The sequence below is a fragment of the Thermochaetoides thermophila genome (genome assembly GCF_000221225.1).
Source record: "Thermochaetoides thermophila DSM 1495 unplaced genomic scaffold scf7180000011816, whole genome shotgun sequence".
In the NCBI taxonomy this organism is placed as follows: domain Eukaryota; kingdom Fungi; phylum Ascomycota; class Sordariomycetes; order Sordariales; family Chaetomiaceae; genus Thermochaetoides; species Thermochaetoides thermophila.
Window position 1 is genome coordinate 2584372 of NW_006383032.1, and position 16845 is coordinate 2601216.

Here is a 16845-nt window from a genome sequence, read left to right on the forward strand (position 1 = left end):
CACTAGAGCGATAATTAACCATGATCTCCATATACGAAATGACCTCTATCCAGCTCCAAGCCGCCTTAAACCACACATCAGGGCCGTCGATCGCCATCCCCAAAGTGTTGATATGACCATGAAGTACTAATGAGCACGTAAATCGGTGAAGAAATATATGAGTGAGGTACAAGCAGGCAGAGTCGCGAATCTTAGTTGAGAAAACCTTTACAGGCTGCCGTGCCGCACAAGCAAGGGATCCGGTCGGCACTGCCAAGCTCGCGTTCGAACTTGTAGTCGTACGTTAATTCTTCATCTGTGGTACGTTGTGTCAGCCGATCTCGCCCCGTCTGCAAAGGTATGTAGGCCACAGCAGAGATACTTACTCTTCGCGATGTCCCGGAGGGCATAGATAACAATTCTCTTGCTGCCCTCCACCTTGATGATCTTGGCCGTGCAGTTTGGCATGCAGCTGTGATTGATGAATCTCGCGATGCCACCTTTCTTAGTCGCATCGATGACCGTGTTGTCGTCGATACGGAACAGGTAGCTGCTGCCAATGCCGCTCTTGAGATACCGGCTCTCCCGGAGCTCGGCGATCTGCTGCCGTACCTCTTCGCCTACGTACTCGATGATCATTTCGTCCTTGGGGATGTTCTCCATCGCATACAGACCCCAGTTGTGGATCGCGGACCGCGCAAACTTGACAGGTTTCTTGCGCTTCTTGAGTTGGTTGAACCGCAACACATCCGAGTCCTGGCCTAGAGTCTTGCGCTGGTCGTTGAGATCCGCAACGAACCGCCGGTTGTGTGCACGGTTTGCGCGCGAGTTGCCCTTGGCCACCATGCTCTCGGCAGCAAGTCGTGATGCCTCCGCAGCCGCTGCAGCCGCGTCTTTGGCATTCTTGCCGTTTTGCGCCTGCCGCTCTTCGCGCTGCTTCTGAACCCTGAGATGGTGAGGAAGATACTTGGCCTTCTCGGAGTTGAGAATCTTCTTGACGCCTTCAGTCCGAGCGCAGCCGGTCGAATTGGGGACATAGTAACCCTCAATGCGCACCGGGTTCTTCGTCGACCCGTCGGATGAGTTGAACTCTCGGATGCGATCTCTTCTCCACAGCCAGAGCTCTGCATCGGCCAGCTTGCCAGGACCAAACTTCTTGCGCAGTTTGTCCAGATCTGGTTGATCGTATTCACCAAGGCCCAATTCCTGCAATGTTGCCACTTCGAGATGGAAGTCTGAAGGAAGCTGGAGAGCAGGGACCTTTTCTGGCGGATAGAGATTTTCATCCAAGTCCGCCCTCTCCTCTTCTTCTCCAACAACCTCAGGTTTCTTGGCTTCATCTTCGACCTCAACCGCCAATTTTGTTTCCTCACCTTCCTCAATTTGTTGAGCCGCTTCCTTTTCATAAATCTCCTGTTGTTGTCGCTTGAGAGCCTCTCTTTCCTCGAACAGCTGTTTCTTGGACTTCTTCTTCGGCTTGGCGGCTTTCTTTTTGTGAGCTTTTGTGCTCTGTGGCAGGGGAGTTGGAAGACGAGAGCTATCTGTTTCCTTCTCCACAAGCACGTCTGTTTGCCGTGAAGGAGCAGGAGGAGCTGGTATCTCCTCAGGCGAGGGTTCTTTTGATACGAACTCGTTCTCGATGCGGTCCACAGTGGCCCCGAAAAGCTCTTCGTCAGACTTCTTTTGCCGTTTGACAACTGCTTCCACTTGGAGATCCAGTTTCCTCTTCTTTGGCAGAACTGAGCCATCATTGAGCACAAAGCTGGTCTCTGTAATGGAATCATCATCTCCAGGGCCCCACGACCCAAAGTCATCTCTGGTACCCTCGTCATCCGAGCTCATGCGACTCCTCGGCCGCGACTCCGGTTCTTCTGTGTCCCTGCCAAGAGACGTTCTCAACTCTATCTCATCATCAGACTCATCCTCACTGTCATCCCTAAGACGGTAATGGAGAGACCGGAAGGCGCTGCCACGAGTGGGCGGTCGATTACGGGCAAATGGATCGTTGAAGCCATACTTGCGAGCCGGAAGGCCGGAAGCAGTCTTGACTTTGCGTATCCGAGGGAGAGTCGAAATATCAAGGCGACCCGTGCGCCGCTCGATGGGATCAGCCCTTGAGTTCGGTGTGCCAACAGGCGATCCCTCCTCGTAATCGTCCAAAATAATCGGCGGCAGTCCGGCACCTTGGGGATCTTCCAAGTTAAGCTTGCGGCGTTTCGCGATGTGATTGTTCGGATCTAGGAACTTGAACAAAGCAGGGGCGGCAATCTTGGTCCGGATGTGCTTGATGAGCTGTTCCTTCATCTCTCGCACGATGACGTCGGTGGCCTCAAGAACCGGGTCAAAATTCTTAGCTCTTTGCCGTTTCTCCTCCTCCAAATCTGCCTCCTCTTCCCTCCTACGCCGCTCTTGCTCTTCACGTTTGGCTCGTTCCTCATCTCTCTTGCTGCGGTCATGGTCATGATGATGATGATGATGATGATGATGATGATGATGATGATGATTAGAGCGACCATCATCTGACCGACGCCGGTCTGGAGTCCGACTGCGATGTCGAGAAGCGGAAGGATGAGCGCTCTTCCCAAGGGTGCCGTAGCGACGAAGATCCATCACCATGCAATATGTGAAGAAAGGTGTTCGATCGGCAGCGCGATAGCAGCGGTCTGCCTCACTGCGACCATAACCTGTGTCTGGGAAGACTATGAAGTAGCCCGATCTGTCGGCACGAATATCATCGAACCGGAACTGCTTCAGCCGTCTCTTCATATGAGCAACAGTGGTGGGCATGACGGGGACATGCTCGTGGGCGACAAAAATGTACGGTTCATGCTTGAGCTTGGGGGCAATGGGCTCATGCTCGATGATGGAATCTGGCCTAGGCTTTGGCATCCAGACACCATTAACATTGATCAGGCTACCGCGCTGCGCAGCTGGACCCTTGGGTGCGGTGGGAGGAGGGCCCGCTGTGAGATCCTTGGGCTTGGGGCCTGTTGGAATCTTAGGCTCGATTGAGGGATAGGAAGTCTCATCGCCCTTCTTCAGCACCTCCTCCAGCATACGGGAGCTCTTTCGACCCTCAGGGTCATACTCCACACGGACCGTGTTCGCCTCGATCCTCTTTCCATTCATGGCTTCGATGGCACGCTTTGCAGCATCGACCGCAAGAATGGGGTACGGACGATGGCGGTTGGGCTGCGAGTCCTTGTAGCGGAAGGTAGCAAAGCCCAAATAGCTCCCGGTCTCTGGGTGCATCTTGTTACTGCTCTCAGCAATCTCACCAAATGAAGCAAACACGGCGGTCACCTTGGAGAAGGCAATCAAGGGATTGAAGCCAGTCACAACGATCTGGGTCGGCGGGCCCGGGCCGCAAGAGGTCTTGGGGTCATACTTCCAAGGCTTCAGCATGTAGGGGGCATGGCGCAGTCGAGCTTTGGGTAGGTGAAAGTCGACATTGATGTAGTTCAACCGCCCGCCCTTGGCCAGACGGGGGTCCGAGGGGGGAGCGCCATCTTGAGTTCCCTACACATATAGTATTAGCCATTAATTCACATTCAAGATGACGCTCCCCCTTCGGTATCGTGAGAGTATTCATGCTATTGAGTGTACATACCAATCCAAACTCCACATATTCGGGTTTCCTTTTCCTCTTTTCAGAGCTTGAGATCGTGGCATCCAGGGCAGGATCATATTTGCACTTGACACACACGACCTTGTGGGAAGGGTCGAAAGGTGGCAGGCGGTTGGGAAGCTTGGATAAGGTCGCTGAATGATCATGGCTCGACCCATTGGGTATTGACATTGAAGAATCCGCACCGTCCGTGGGCTGGGAAGCAGTCGACTGTGCCTTGGAATGCAGAGAAGCTGAGGGATATGAGGAAGGCGAGCCATCGGATGTGGGAGGAGTGAGATGGCTGCTTGAGCCCTTGAAAGCCGCGGCGGTGCCGGGTCGAGAGAGAGCACAAAACAGTGAAGAACTAGAACTGGCATGTGAGCTTGCCGATCCACTAGAAGTGAGAGTATCTCCTGGAAGCGACTCGCTGTCGTCAGTTGAGGGGTGAGCTCCATTGGCAGCAGGGCCATGCCGATGATATGAGCCAGCAGAGGTAGAACCAGTGTCTTGTCCACAGGCTTCAGCAGCCTGTGGGAGAGGTGAGTCCTGCGAGTTGATTTTGGCCCGTTCGCGCTCCAATGCCCTGTCCCTGGCAGCCCTAGGGGCGGCAGGGAAGAACTGTGCGAAGCTCGCACCCGCAGGGCGAGACATGGCAAGAACCGATGACTTTGGGCGCTCCCTCGATGTTCATGCCGACATATCCGGGGCTCACGGTGCAGCGATGGAGTGGTGCAGAAATATGTCGTGCAGGAGTGCCGGCTCGATAACGATGAGGCTGCGGTATGTTGGCAGAATGACGCGCGCTTGTGCAGCCCGCGCGACCGACCTTTGTGTCTGTAGCAGGAGAGCCGCTGAACTTGCGCCGCAGAATGTCGCCGCTGGGAGCCCAGGCACGGTTGGATCCAGCCTTCGTGAGAGAAGCAGTATGTCAAAAGCTCCAAAGAGTGTATGCGACAAGCCTTGGCCACGCGAAACGGTGCAGGCAGCTCTGGATGGCGAGCTGAGGCTGCTAGAGGGTGAAGCGGAAAGGAGTTGAGGTCACAAAGTTTAGGAGCGTTCCAGGGCGTGTGAAGTCGCGAGGCGCTTGCTTCTCGCTAAGCCAAACTTGGTTGGCTGGCCTCCAACAAAATGCGTCCGTGCAAGTTGGCCCGAGCGCCTGAAATGGAGGATAGGTGATCAATCAATGCACGGGAGGAATGTGAAAGTGGGGCGCTGCTATCATGTGGCGGTGTGTGTGGCGGAACTTGAAAAGGCAGGTGGCGGTGCAGGAAGAGGGAGGTTGGAATGGGGTCAATGTCCATGTGTTTTTGTTCAGGCAAACTATTGTCACAGCAAGTGGATTCTTGCAGCCATTTCATGGCCTCAGGCATTGTAAGCAAAATAAAGATTTCAGGCCTATTGATGAGCTCTAATACTTCTCTCTCAGTCCCAGTCTCGTGGGCAATGGATCGCGCTTTTGTGTGAGCCCTGTGATCGTAAACCCCGGAACCTCGAAAAAAGCATTTGAAGTTCACAGGCACTAGAGGGAAAAGGACTGCGAACATGTTCCATTTGGACATGTTAGCTGTAATATGGTACAAAACATAGACATCAATTTCTATAACAAGAGAAAGCGCACATGGATATTTGGGGTTCATCATCCTGATCCTTCCCCTGAAGTGCTCCCAATCCCACAGTAACCACCTCTCCATCAACGACTTATGTACATCAAAACCCAAGACCTACAATCACCTAGACGTGAAAACTCAATGAATAACAAAAACCCTAAGCCAACCATATACCGCCATGCCCACCTCCTCCTTCAAACGCGCAACGCATCTATAGCGGTTGGCCTCTCGCGGACGGGGAGGGTAGATGCCGGAGCAGCAGAGGTACTCGGCTTGCTCTTCGAGAAAAGGAGGCCCTTAGCAGAGGGTCTCGATGCCGCCGAAAGAGGAGTTCGCTTTGTTCTTTTCTTCAAAACCTCTTTGCTCTCCGGAAGGTCGCCAATGGTCCAGTCGAGTTCCTCCATATCCTTTAGGATGTTTTCTTCGCCTCGCTCAAAACAATGCTTCTGCTGTTCCTCCAGGTCCCGCTCCTGGAGCGTTTTTCCATCCTCACCGATAGGATTAAAATAATACTGATAATAACCCTTGAAGAGCCTACCGGGTTTCAAGCCCTCGTAGGTCAATACTCCTTCGGGGAAGACATCTGATTCATATGGCATCTCCTTGGGCTTCGGTGGTGCATATTCGACTTCCTCAACTTGGAGGGGATCCTTATCAACATGCACCTCGAGCTTTGAAGCTTCAACCTTGGGGGCAGCAAGCTTCGGACGGGCGGCTGTTGTCGGCTTAAGAGCTGTCTTCTGGGGGTCGCGAAGGATCACCTTGCCGGCAGGAGTCTGCTGAGTAGCTCTCGCCTTTGCATTAGTAGTCTTGTTACCCAGAGGAGCCCGGACAGTTCGAGGTCCTGTGAGATGGTTAGTATGGCTTCAATGATGGCATGCTATGTGTCATGAAGGACTTTGCTCATACCCGCTGGCGTCACCAGGGCCTGCTTTCCTCCTTTTCCGAGGACATGACCGCCCTTCCCGATGGTGAGAATATTCTCATTGTTGCCCTTTGCCTTCAAGACATTCTTCCCGCCGAAACCGTGATGAGTATTCTCGTCGTTCAGCGGAACTTTGAGCGGGGTTTTCGGAAATCGGGCACCTGGGGTCTTAGCCTGAAGCTGAGGCTTCGAGGCGCCCGCCTGGTGGGTGTACAAGTTCTCTTGGTCGTGGTGGGCTGCCAGCATCGTCACAATATCCACTTTGAATAAGATGTTCGGTTGTATATCGGTGTGGTGTGTAAGTGCAAAATGCGACACCGACTCGAGCGTAAAAAGGTAGTGGGAAAGTCGTGTGAACGCCGGCTTCGTCGCGTTCGTGCAGCATTTGCCCCTGCGGTCTTCCTTTTTGGGAACAAGTGATACAAACCGTTGGCACAGCAACCGCGAGCTGCAAGGTGCCCCACCACTTTTGCCGGGGTCGAACAGACGGAACTAGAGAGAGTGCAGGCCACCGCAACGAATGGAACACCGCCGCTTGGGGGGTGAGAGGGGCACTGCTCCCCCCTGGTCATGAGTGGTCCCTCATTTCCTCCGCCAACGACCATTGTTGTCCACCGTCTTCTTTCTTCAACCAAACCACCTCCCACATCTTGCGACACTCCTGCTTTGAGTTTTCTTGCTTCTAGACAAGTTTTTCTCTCCCTCTTTTCTCTCTGCTCGATTCCCTACGCCAGATAACCACATCACCATGGATCGCATCAAGGAGGTCAGTCTGCTTCCCCCTTTCCCTCTAGCTGACCCCTGTTTGGCCCCACCATTGGGTTCACAACACCTTCAACGATGAGCACGCTCGACCATCACGACCGTCGCCATCCCGTACCATCTCGTCGCTCCCTGTGGATGCGTGGAGGCCAAAACACTACGCTATACTCAACTACTTGTCTACACGATGATGGTTCAGTTGGCTGACTCGATGCGGCGGATTCCAGAAAATGAACCAGCTCCGCCTCGAGGCGGAGGAGGCGACGGCCAAGGTCGAGGAGCTCCAGGCCAAGATCAAGCAGCTTGAGCAGGAGAACCTGCAGAAGGAGCAAGAGATTATTTCGCTCACGCACAAGAATAGCGTTCTGGAGGCCGAGGTAGAGAAACTCGAGGCGCAAGTCAAGGAACTCAAGGCCCAGGCCTCTGAGGGCCAGCAGGCCGGAACCCAGAACGAAGCGCTGACTCGAAGGCTCCAACTTCTCGAGGAAGAGGCCGAAGAAGCGGACCGGACTTTGCGGGAGGCCAACGAGAAGTAAGTCGACTCCACCCGAGCACACCGAAAGGCAAGGTGTACATGCTGACCGCCTTTTTCACTCGCTCTATCCAGGCTGCGACAGACCGACGTCAGGGCGGGCCACTTCGAGCGGAAAGTCCAGGCCCTCGAGCAGGAACGCGACCAGTGGGAGGCCAAGTACGAGGAGATGGCCCGGAAGTACGCTCAAGTCCAGAAGGAGCTCGAGGAGTTCCAGAACGAAATCGCCGCCATCTAAGTGCAGCCGTTCTGCACCAAGCTGGATTCATCGGGGCGCTTGGTTGCCGACCGCGTGTGGTGGATTGTTGGTGATTGGGTTTCCTTTCCCCGTCACTTCACGGCCTGTCACTTCATCAACGGAGAGTAGGAGTTGGAGATGGATCGGTCCCTGTCACACTGCACCGAGTACTTACCCTGAGTTGCGACTCATTACTATAATCAACACATTCGCCCCCCCATTTTTCAGCAAGACATGGTTCAGTATGTGCGTGTATCTGTCGTGTTGCGCCAGAGCTGCAGAGCATTCGAGGCAGTTCAGGCTGCCTACTTACTAGGTATCTATACTGTTCGTTTTCTCTTTGCCCTCTGTTTCTGCTTGAGGGATTCAAACTCCCTTTCAAGCTTACTTTGATACCGAAACTTCTTCTTCTTCTTTTTAGTCGGGTTCTTTATCCGTTTTGCGGACGCCTCCTTGTCCACTTGCTCTTTTCCTTTCTGTGAGCCCTCTTCCCCTTCTTGATCTGTACCTTCACTGTCTGACGAGCTATCCAGCTGTGGTTTGTGCATTCCCTCCCGGTCAACGCTCACAGCCTCTACTTTGACCGTTGTATACTTATCCTCATCGATATACTCTTCCTCGAGATCAAGCGGCGGTGGTTCCGGTACACCTGTATCTTCAGCGTCCGAAAAACCTCCCCATTCCCCCTCCGAGCCACTCTCGCTGATATCGCCGGTACCAGCGCTCTCGGCCTCTCGTAGAATCTTGTTGATGGCTTTGATGTGCTCTTCGACGGCCTGTTTCCTTTGTTCCCTGAGCTGTAGAGCGGTCAATAGATGTTTCCTTTCGAATCGGACACTCCTGGAGTATTCCGAACCTGCTTCCTTATTGCAAGCCGTTCCTCACGAGCTTTCCTTTCTGCTATCTCCTTGGCTTGCTTGATTCTAGCTTGCTTGCGCTTCCGAAACCCTGTGAGATACTCAATGCGGGCCTCTTTGTCAAAGGTGATCTCCTCCACCGCAGGCTCTGTTTTTCTCTTCTTTGGCAGGGGTGCTGCCTTTCGTATCCTTGGGTGCCCAAACATGTCTGATATGTGTCGGGTTGGTTGGAAGCAAGCTGTGAAGAATTAGAAATGTAGCTTGTTTGTTGGTAGCAACTTCGCGGGTCTGCACTTCATGCATAAGTGGGTACAAGACAAATCTGCTTATCGGAGTTTCTGCCACCACACACCGCCTTTAATTCTAATTCAACCCGAACCCAGGGGCATGATGCAACTGTGCCAAGACAAGGAGCTCGCCAGCCAGCCATGCAACATCGTCAACCAACCTCTATTTTAACAGTGAGCCGACGGCCGTGATCAGCATCACCACCAGCATCATCACAATGCATCTGCTTGCTGCAGTGTCGCTGCTGGCCTGTGCGACAGCCCAGGCCCACGCTTTCTCAGATTCATCACCGTTCGTCTTGTTCTCAACGGCGAAGTACGTCAACCTCTCCTTGCCTCCCTACACAACCGTTCTCACCCCTCACCCTCTATCCGGGGAAACCAAAGGTCAAGCCTACGGGTAGATTTTGGTTTTCTCGAAGTTAAATCACTTATCCAATTTTTGTTCGCCTGAATCCTCATCTTTGGTTCCAAGTACTAACATAGGACAAGCCTGCCAGCAGCTCCCAACACCCCTCAGCTTCAGACAGCCGACTCCGTTTTCACCTCAGTGAAGCAACTCCTCGCAAAATGCCCAACCCGGCGGTATATTCTCGTCTCGCAGCCTAACGTCCATGCGGCTGATCTCCGGAAAAACATTAACGACGAAACCAGCAGCGGTGGTTGCCTCATGCCGAACCTCTGTCGTACTGTCTCCTCCATGGATAAAAGCAAGGTGTTTAGTGTCGCCGAGGTGATTGGCCAGCTGTCTGTGCAATCGCTGGCCGAGTATATTGAGGACGTGTGCGCTAAGCAACGTGCCGTGGACGTCGAAGTTGAAAAGTTAGGCTTGAAGCATCTGCCGGCCGTAGGGAGCGCGGACGAAGAACGGAAATTGATCCTGGGGGACAATGGTATGTTTGGTTTCTCGATTCCTTATGAAACACCGGTTCAGTTACTGACACTTTGTGGCAGACCACGAGCTTGGACGCTTGTTGGAAGCTCTGGATGACGACTACACAGTTATAATGTTCTCAGACTCCAACGAGTTTACGCCGTACCAGCCAAAGTTCAGCTCTCCTGTTGTCGACGCAAACCTGAAGCAGAAACGTTGGTCTGCGGAGCCTGAGAAAATCGTTCCCGTGAATAGAAAAGCCAAGTTTACGGCGGATAAGAGATCTCTATTTGAAAAGTATCAATTCTTCACCCCAGGTATGCTCCCTCATATTTTCTTGCCTGCAAACGGGCCCTTTCCTAATGTTAGTTGTAGGAGTATTCATGGCACTGATCACACTATTTATCCTTCTATCTATCCTTGGAGCGGGACTTAAGGCCATCGCGAGCCTTCAGGTCTCGTATGGTGCCTTTGACAAGGAGATGGGGCCTGCGGCACAGAAGAAGCAGATGTAGAAAGCAGCATTTCCTTTCTCATTGTACATGGTATGGTTGGTTTGGTTTTTGCAGCATAGGTCTCTTTGGGCTGGAGTTCAGAGGAATTGGGTATCGTCATGGCATCAGCTTTAAGTGTTGGACTTCCTTAAACACAAGGTGACCGTTTGATGAGACAAGGTATTCCGCATGGTGGCCTGAAACTTAATATCACTTCTGTCCACAGAGCAAATGACAGTTCCTGGTCATTTAGTGATGACTTGACTTAATGCTAGATGATCGTTGATAGCAGAATAGTATAAATCATAACGCCACAGTGAAAAGTAAATAGCCAACTCCCTCTTGCTTTCAACCTAGTCCCTTTTTGCCTATCCACTATCTCCCCCATTATCCGATAGCCTCAAACCAAGTGACTTGGCAACAAGAAGTTTGCAATACCCTCTCGGATGGCATACTCGTGCCCACAAGCAGCGCACACCAGCTTGCCCTCCATGATTTGTGTCTCCATGAGCAGGGTGTGCAAGTCTTTAAGGACTTTTTCGTCTGACTGCAGATCCTCTGCTGTCGGGGGCTGCTCTGGAAGTTGGGGAAAGCCCAACTGTAGTGATGTCAAGTGTCAGCAAAAGCCGATGAAGAGAGCGAGTAAGTATGATGAATGAGAATGAAAGAGCAATGGTGATCACGGTGGTATTAATCACGATATCTCTTGGCCAATGACCTCATTTTGTAAGACTTCCTTTCCCTGTCTTTCATGCACAATACTGTAAGGGCTTGTCTGACTCACCTCAGTAGCCGTTATCCTCAATGCATTCCAGTCAAGGCGGGGCAGGAGATTTATTAAAAGTTGAGGATTGATTTCCACATCATCGCTCACAAGTTCTGCATCCTTTGGGTGCAGCGGGAATGATTCAGGCTTGGTTTTGCAAGCCTTAACGGCACAGGTTAAGAAATTAAGTGTAAGGACCTTCATTTTGTGCTTTAAGATGTGAGTTGTGTAGGCCAATGACTGCTGAGGTTGCTCGGTGGAAGTTTTGAACTAACTCCACAAAAATCAATGCATTCCTGGAACGGGGCAACCTGAAACACAGATGCAATTACCGAGGCTACGATGATAATACATGATCGCGGAGCGTCCCCAATACAACACACGACGGCCATTATCAGCAACAGGGAATCTCCTACGCTCTTCTAAGCTCATTTACCGCATTTTCGGATAGACAATGGTATTGCGGACCTTCTGGTTTTTTGAAGCCCGAATCCACAGAGCAATCAACCCGAGAACCAAGACAAAGAAAAACAGCTTGCTTGGGAGAAGCCGAGTTTGGTTTCCGTCGATATCGCCGGGCTGCGCCTGTGGAGCTTCTTCAGACTCGTCAGAATCTAGCCGTTTAGAGAACGACAAGAGTTAAGTAATCAGCACATGGCCCAACTGGACAGTGAAGAATCATTGCAACAGGGAACAACTAATTGTCATTGCTGGCGATGGATGCTGGCTGGGTGTGACCACAATCAAAGCCAAGGGTATAGAGCACAAAGGACAAAGTGCACACAATATACAGAAGAGAAGGCTTAGAGCTCCACGTGGATACCTTCAGGGGGGACGGGGAGCTCGCCGCTCTTGACGATCTTGACCTCCTTGACTGGGCGGTCATTTGCCTGGGTTGGGACGTTCTCGATCTTCTCTACAACGTCATAGCCCTCAAGGACCTCGCCGAAGACGACGTGTCGACCATCCAGCCAACTGCGGGAAGAATGATTAGCAATGCTCGGCAAAGAGTTGTTTGTATTACTTACGAGGTAACAACTGTGGTAATGAAGAACTGAGAACCGTTGGTGTCCTTGCCAGCATTAGCCATTGAGAGAAGACCCTTGCGGTTGTGCTTGAGCTTGAAGTTCTCGTCGGGGAAGCGGTCGCCATAGACTGCAGCCACAGTGATCAGCATTACACGTCCAATTAAGCAGTAATCACTTTGGAGAAGACACATACTGGACTTGCCACCAGTGCCGTCATGGTTGGTGAAATCACCGCCCTGGATCATGAAGTTCTTGATGACACGGTGGAAGGTAGAGCCCTCATAGCCAAAGCCCTTCTCACCAGTAGCCAGAGCCCGGAAGTTCTCAGCAGTCTTTGGGACGGTTTTGCCGTACAGGCCCAGGACGATGCGGCCCAGAGGCTCGCCGCCGTGCTCAATATCAAAGTACACCTTGTGGGTGATTTTGGGTCCCTTGACGGCCTCCACCGGCTGAGCAATGAACAGGCCGGCGCCCACCAGCGCGGTGGCGGCGAGGAACAGCTTCTTGAGGTTGAACATGGCGGTACTCTTGCGTCTGGCTTGGGGACAACTTGATATCAAGCTTCTGGTGATGTTGGCTGGCAAAGATTCCGATCAATTGGGAGGATGGTGGGGGATTTGAAGAAAAGGCAACGTCAGCATTTGAAGCTACGTTTCAATTGCTATCGATCTCGACCCCCTCCCAAACACGTTAGCAACAGCTTCGACAGGGGTATCCGCCCGGCCCGCACCAAAGTCGCAGAAGTGTCCACGACTGCTGCGGGGCTAGGCAGCACGAAGCACCAGTCTAATACCAAAGAGGAAAGACGGAGTGTTCTTATCGATAGCGTCATGCCGACCCCAGGGGTGAGTCTACAGTTCCCAGTGTGGAAGCCGACGCTTCGGTGCGACGACAAAGGCACCTTTTTGGCTGCAGCGCCCCGGCTCCAACATCACTCGACTCCCCGTCTTCAGCGTACGCAACACCATTCGGCGATATGCGCATGCGTTGGCTCTGTGATGCCAGAATCCGCTCTCTAACGTGACCGACCACGGCGCGGGGATGATGTCCTCAACCAACGAGGAGGACCCGTTCCTCCAAGTCCAACAGTGCGTAATCCTCTGCACAGAACACACCACCCCTCTCAGGACTAACATCATCCTCACAACTGCAGAGATGTTCTTGCCCAGCTCCAGTCTGCTCGCTCCCTCTTTAACTCATACTTGCGCATTCGTTCGATTACTACTTCAGCGACATCCCCTGAACTAGCGTCAGCCCGCGCAGACCTCGATATTGCGCTCGAGTCGCTTTCCGAGGACCTCTCTGACCTGACCGAGGCCGTTCGTGTGATCGAGGCCAACCCCTCTCAATATGCACTCTCCGAGGCCGAGATCGCGCGACGCAAGCGTCTACTACAGGAAGTTGGTGGCGAAGTGGACGACATCCGCGAGGAGCTGAAGAAGCTCTCTAGCAAGGGGGCAGCAATGGGGACGTCGTCCAAATCCCACCCCCCCGGATCCAGCGACCTTCCGGACCCGTCGACCTTCCATATCCCAGATGGCGAGACTGGCGGCTCTGCCGACTACGCAGCGGAATTCGAGCGCGAGCAGCAGTTGCAGATGCTCCGTGAGCAAGATGAACACCTGGAAGATGTATTTGTTACCGTGGGCAACTTGCGGCGGCAAGCAGACGACATGGGTCGCGAATTGGAGGAACAGCGTGAGATGCTCGAGGTGGCAGACGAATTGGTTGAACGTGTCGGGGGCCGTTTGCAGACTGGAATGGACAAGCTTAGGTACGTGATGCGGAAAAACGAGGATCGTCTGAGCAGCCTATGCATTGGAGTTTTGATCATTGTGCTGGTTATTTTGTTAATTCTGCTTTTGATACTGTGAAGCATGAGGGCCTTGAAGTTTGGGTCACTCGATGGGTGGCATGCTTAAAACTTAGATACTTCTTCACTTACATATCCTCCGTTTCCTCTATTGCTAAAGCAGCGGTTTTGTATAGGGTTTGCAACGGAGTAGGACAAGTACCTAGATGGGGATATTTGAACACAAAGGCGTTAATGGATCTATTTTGCTCCTACTTGGGTATCAACGATGGTGCCATCAACATGCTTAGATTTCTGTTAGTCGAGCTTGTCCCCTAGGGCCGCTGCAATGCGGTTGACCAATGCTGTCATCCCTGTAGTTCAGAAGCCAGACCTGACCCATGTGTATATATGATACATGCTCCAGATATACCCAGCTCGCCATGACTGATTCTCCCACATATCAACATACACCTTATCCAAGATCCAGCCCAGTGTCTCTCTTCAACATCTGAGCCAGAACCTCCAGCGAGTTCACCGCAGCTGATTTGTGCGGTGCCCGAGCAGGGAAGTCAATGAGCGCCGTACGCAAAGCCGCAATGGCAGCGCTTCCGTAGAATTCAATGAATTTTGCCTCGTAGTTTTGCACCATCGCTTTCAAGACAACGCATTGGGTGTTGGAAATTTCAGCAGGAGGGGTATTGACGATCTTTGCCATTGCCATCCAATAAAACCGCGGAGGGTAAGGATTCTGCTTTTTTGAGAGAGCAAACTTGCGAAGAGAGATGGCAGCGAACCCGGCTCCGAGACCTGTCATACGGTCCATGTGTTGTTGCTCGGAAATCCACTGGCCTGATTCCTTCCACCAGCCGAGTCTCTGTCTACCCTGCTCCGTCTTCTCGCTCCCTCGATAGCCAAACAAGACAGGGCAGACAATTCGGAACTTCGCAATCAGGATGTCAATCAAGGAAGCCCCGCGCCATAAGAAATCAGGCTCTGACAAGATGGCGGCCACGCAAATGCCGACGGGATCTGCGGTTTCCGGCCGCGCTCCCGCTTCATTGATGAATTGGGAGATGGCAGCCTTTGCAAAGATGTTGATGAGATAAACAAAGATGGATGGAAGCAGAGGGTCGTTATTTGTCGCCCCCTCAACTGGCTTCCTGGGTTCAACAACAAAGTTGTTGGGGTCCACTAGCGCAGACTCGACCTGGTTGGAAAGAGCCTCGGTGAGGATGCTCTTGATTTTTTGTTGCTACCATTTATTGGGTCAGCACTTCACGGCGTGAACATGGTGTTGTGATCGCAATACCTTGTCTTTGTTGGCAGCCATGCCGCCTGTGGTGAGTTGGCCAACCGACTTTCGGATCTCACGCCTCATGTCGCCCATGCGCTGCTTCAATTTAAGGTTTGTTTTGGCCTGCTCAGCCATATACTTTCGGAGGCCCTTCAAGTTCCTATGAATCTCAACATATCTGTCGGGAGGTGTTTCGGTTGGAGCCGGTGGAGCTGTCTTGGGTGTAGACGCGACAGCCGAGACGACCCCATTTGTCGATGGTTGCACACTCGCTATAGGCGCAACGGGCGCGGCAGTCGTAGCAGAGCCCGCTGCTTTAAACGCTGACGCCGCAGGCTTCGCAGGTTCTAGGGTCTTGATAGAAGCGGCTGCTGGCGCTTCGACGACGCCATTCGAGGCGATGCCGTTCACCAGCGAAGGCTCGGAAGGGCAGCGCTTCGCCTCAGTCGCAACAGCAGCAGGGAGAGTCGGCTTTCCGTTTACTGTTGAAGGAGCAGGCACAGGATCCGGTAGTAATGGAGGAATCTCGATCCTTGTTGCCTTGAGAGCGTTCAGCCGGGCATTTTCAGCCGCAATCTGTTGCTCAAGCCTGATTCTCTCTTCCTCCTTTCGGCGCTCTGCGAGGAGTCGCTCCCTCTCTTCTCGAGCCAGCTGCTCACGGTATATGCGCGCTGCCTCTTCCCTCACTCGTTCATGTTCCTTTCTAGCGAGTTCGAGCAAGTAGCGGTGGCGCGCTTCGGAGTTTCTGTCTTCGGCGAGGATTTCTTCGACCGTTCGCGATGGGCTCGACCAGAGGTGATGATTTAAAGGAGAAGAACCGGCCATTGCTGCAGTCCTGACTTCGTTTAACTCGTTGCCCTACCAGGCCATTATCATGCAAAGTCAACGTTCGAGCTGCTCGCGTGTTGTAGTCGCGCTCGGTCAAGAACCGCGATCGCCAGAGTGGTTATGCAGGCGCAGTGTTTTGGTGGTTTGTTGGAGACCTGTTTCGGGTAATGAATCGCCTGCTAGAGACACCCTACGGGTTCGGGTTATCGGGCCCACCGTGCCCACGCCCATGCTGGGCGGTCCGGAGTCACGTCAACCCTAACCCTGATATTACGTGGAGATGGAGTAGCTTGTTATCATGTTTAGAATTTAGGATTTGAAGCGCTACACTTGTTTTCTTAGAGCTACATTTTCCCCCTTGTTCAGCCAATCAGGGGTGCCGCTGGCGGGTCTCTTTGCCCAATCCGACAGGCCACCGAAGCCAAGAACCTTCTGATCACAAACCCACGATGATGACCGAAAGTCAAGAAGTGTCTCGATATTCTTTTATACGCATAAGAATCAGATTTGCATCGTTGAAAACCTTTGCTCCTGTGCTTCGAAACGCTCTTTTCTCTGTGTGTATGCGATTGGTTTTGGGTGTGGTGTGGGAATTGCAAAACACAGCCTTTTACCGTGGGTATGTGACGCTTCCAAAGAACAGGTGTAGCTAAAGATTTGTCTGGAATAGTAGGCTGCCAGAACCACAAGATCCCTCAGCAGACTCATGAGACGGACCAGAATGTGGCCATTCACTGTGCACACTTTGGTCAAAAGCCCACTTTTGATGACCAAATCACCGAGATGACTATGCCATCATGCCATGAGAAGACTTTTTGTTTCACTTCTATGCATTATTATTGAAAAAATATTTAGGTTTTACAGTTCTCTCTGCTTCAGGCTCTCGGCCCCTGAGTGCTGCCGCTAGCTCCCCTCTGCCCTCTGCCCTCTGCCCCGCAGCACAATGCCACACTATCGGTGAGTTTCCCC

At 52.6% G+C, this 16845-nt stretch overlaps 8 protein-coding genes across 8 annotated transcripts; 3 read left to right on the forward strand and 5 right to left on the reverse strand.

The window, feature by feature from the left end:
• Positions 1-191: 191 nt before the first annotated feature.
• Positions 192-4240, reverse strand: CTHT_0027870 (uncharacterized protein; the record flags this gene model as incomplete). The annotated part of the gene is made up of 3 exons (XM_006693181.1): positions 192-295; positions 366-3498; positions 3590-4240. The coding sequence occupies 3 exons, from the start codon at positions 4238-4240 to the stop codon at positions 192-194; spliced, it is 3888 nt and encodes a 1295-aa protein (XP_006693244.1).
• Positions 4241-5390: 1150 nt separating this feature from the next.
• On the reverse strand, positions 5391-6367 carry CTHT_0027880 (uncharacterized protein; the record flags this gene model as incomplete). The annotated part of the gene is made up of 2 exons (XM_006693182.1): positions 5391-6040; positions 6106-6367. The coding sequence occupies 2 exons, from the start codon at positions 6365-6367 to the stop codon at positions 5391-5393; spliced, it is 912 nt and encodes a 303-aa protein (XP_006693245.1).
• Positions 6368-6869: 502 nt separating this feature from the next.
• CTHT_0027890 (putative tropomyosin protein) lies at positions 6870-7653 on the forward strand (the record flags this gene model as incomplete). The annotated part of the gene is made up of 3 exons (XM_006693183.1): positions 6870-6887; positions 7111-7415; positions 7491-7653. The coding sequence occupies 3 exons, from the start codon at positions 6870-6872 to the stop codon at positions 7651-7653; spliced, it is 486 nt and encodes a 161-aa protein (XP_006693246.1).
• A 320-nt stretch (positions 7654-7973) lies between these two features.
• Positions 7974-8716, reverse strand: CTHT_0027900 (uncharacterized protein; the record flags this gene model as incomplete). Its single annotated transcript, XM_006693184.1, has 2 exons — positions 7974-8450; positions 8510-8716. 2 exons carry the CDS (start codon positions 8714-8716, stop codon positions 7974-7976), a joined length of 684 nt encoding a protein of 227 aa, XP_006693247.1.
• Positions 8717-9015: 299 nt separating this feature from the next.
• CTHT_0027910 (uncharacterized protein) lies at positions 9016-10186 on the forward strand (the record flags this gene model as incomplete). The annotated part of the gene is made up of 4 exons (XM_006693185.1): positions 9016-9184; positions 9298-9690; positions 9752-9988; positions 10047-10186. 4 exons carry the CDS (start codon positions 9016-9018, stop codon positions 10184-10186), a joined length of 939 nt encoding a protein of 312 aa, XP_006693248.1.
• Positions 10187-11734: 1548 nt separating this feature from the next.
• Positions 11735-12477, reverse strand: CTHT_0027920 (putative cis-trans protein; the record flags this gene model as incomplete). Its single annotated transcript, XM_006693186.1, has 3 exons — positions 11735-11906; positions 11960-12086; positions 12153-12477. 3 exons carry the CDS (start codon positions 12475-12477, stop codon positions 11735-11737), a joined length of 624 nt encoding a protein of 207 aa, XP_006693249.1.
• Positions 12478-13000: 523 nt separating this feature from the next.
• Positions 13001-13881, forward strand: CTHT_0027930 (uncharacterized protein; the record flags this gene model as incomplete). Its single annotated transcript, XM_006693187.1, has 3 exons — positions 13001-13047; positions 13113-13733; positions 13836-13881. 3 exons carry the CDS (start codon positions 13001-13003, stop codon positions 13879-13881), a joined length of 714 nt encoding a protein of 237 aa, XP_006693250.1.
• Positions 13882-14226: 345 nt separating this feature from the next.
• Positions 14227-15873, reverse strand: CTHT_0027940 (putative RNA export mediator protein; the record flags this gene model as incomplete). The annotated part of the gene is made up of 2 exons (XM_006693188.1): positions 14227-15006; positions 15064-15873. 2 exons carry the CDS (start codon positions 15871-15873, stop codon positions 14227-14229), a joined length of 1590 nt encoding a protein of 529 aa, XP_006693251.1.
• Positions 15874-16845: the final 972 nt, after the last annotated feature.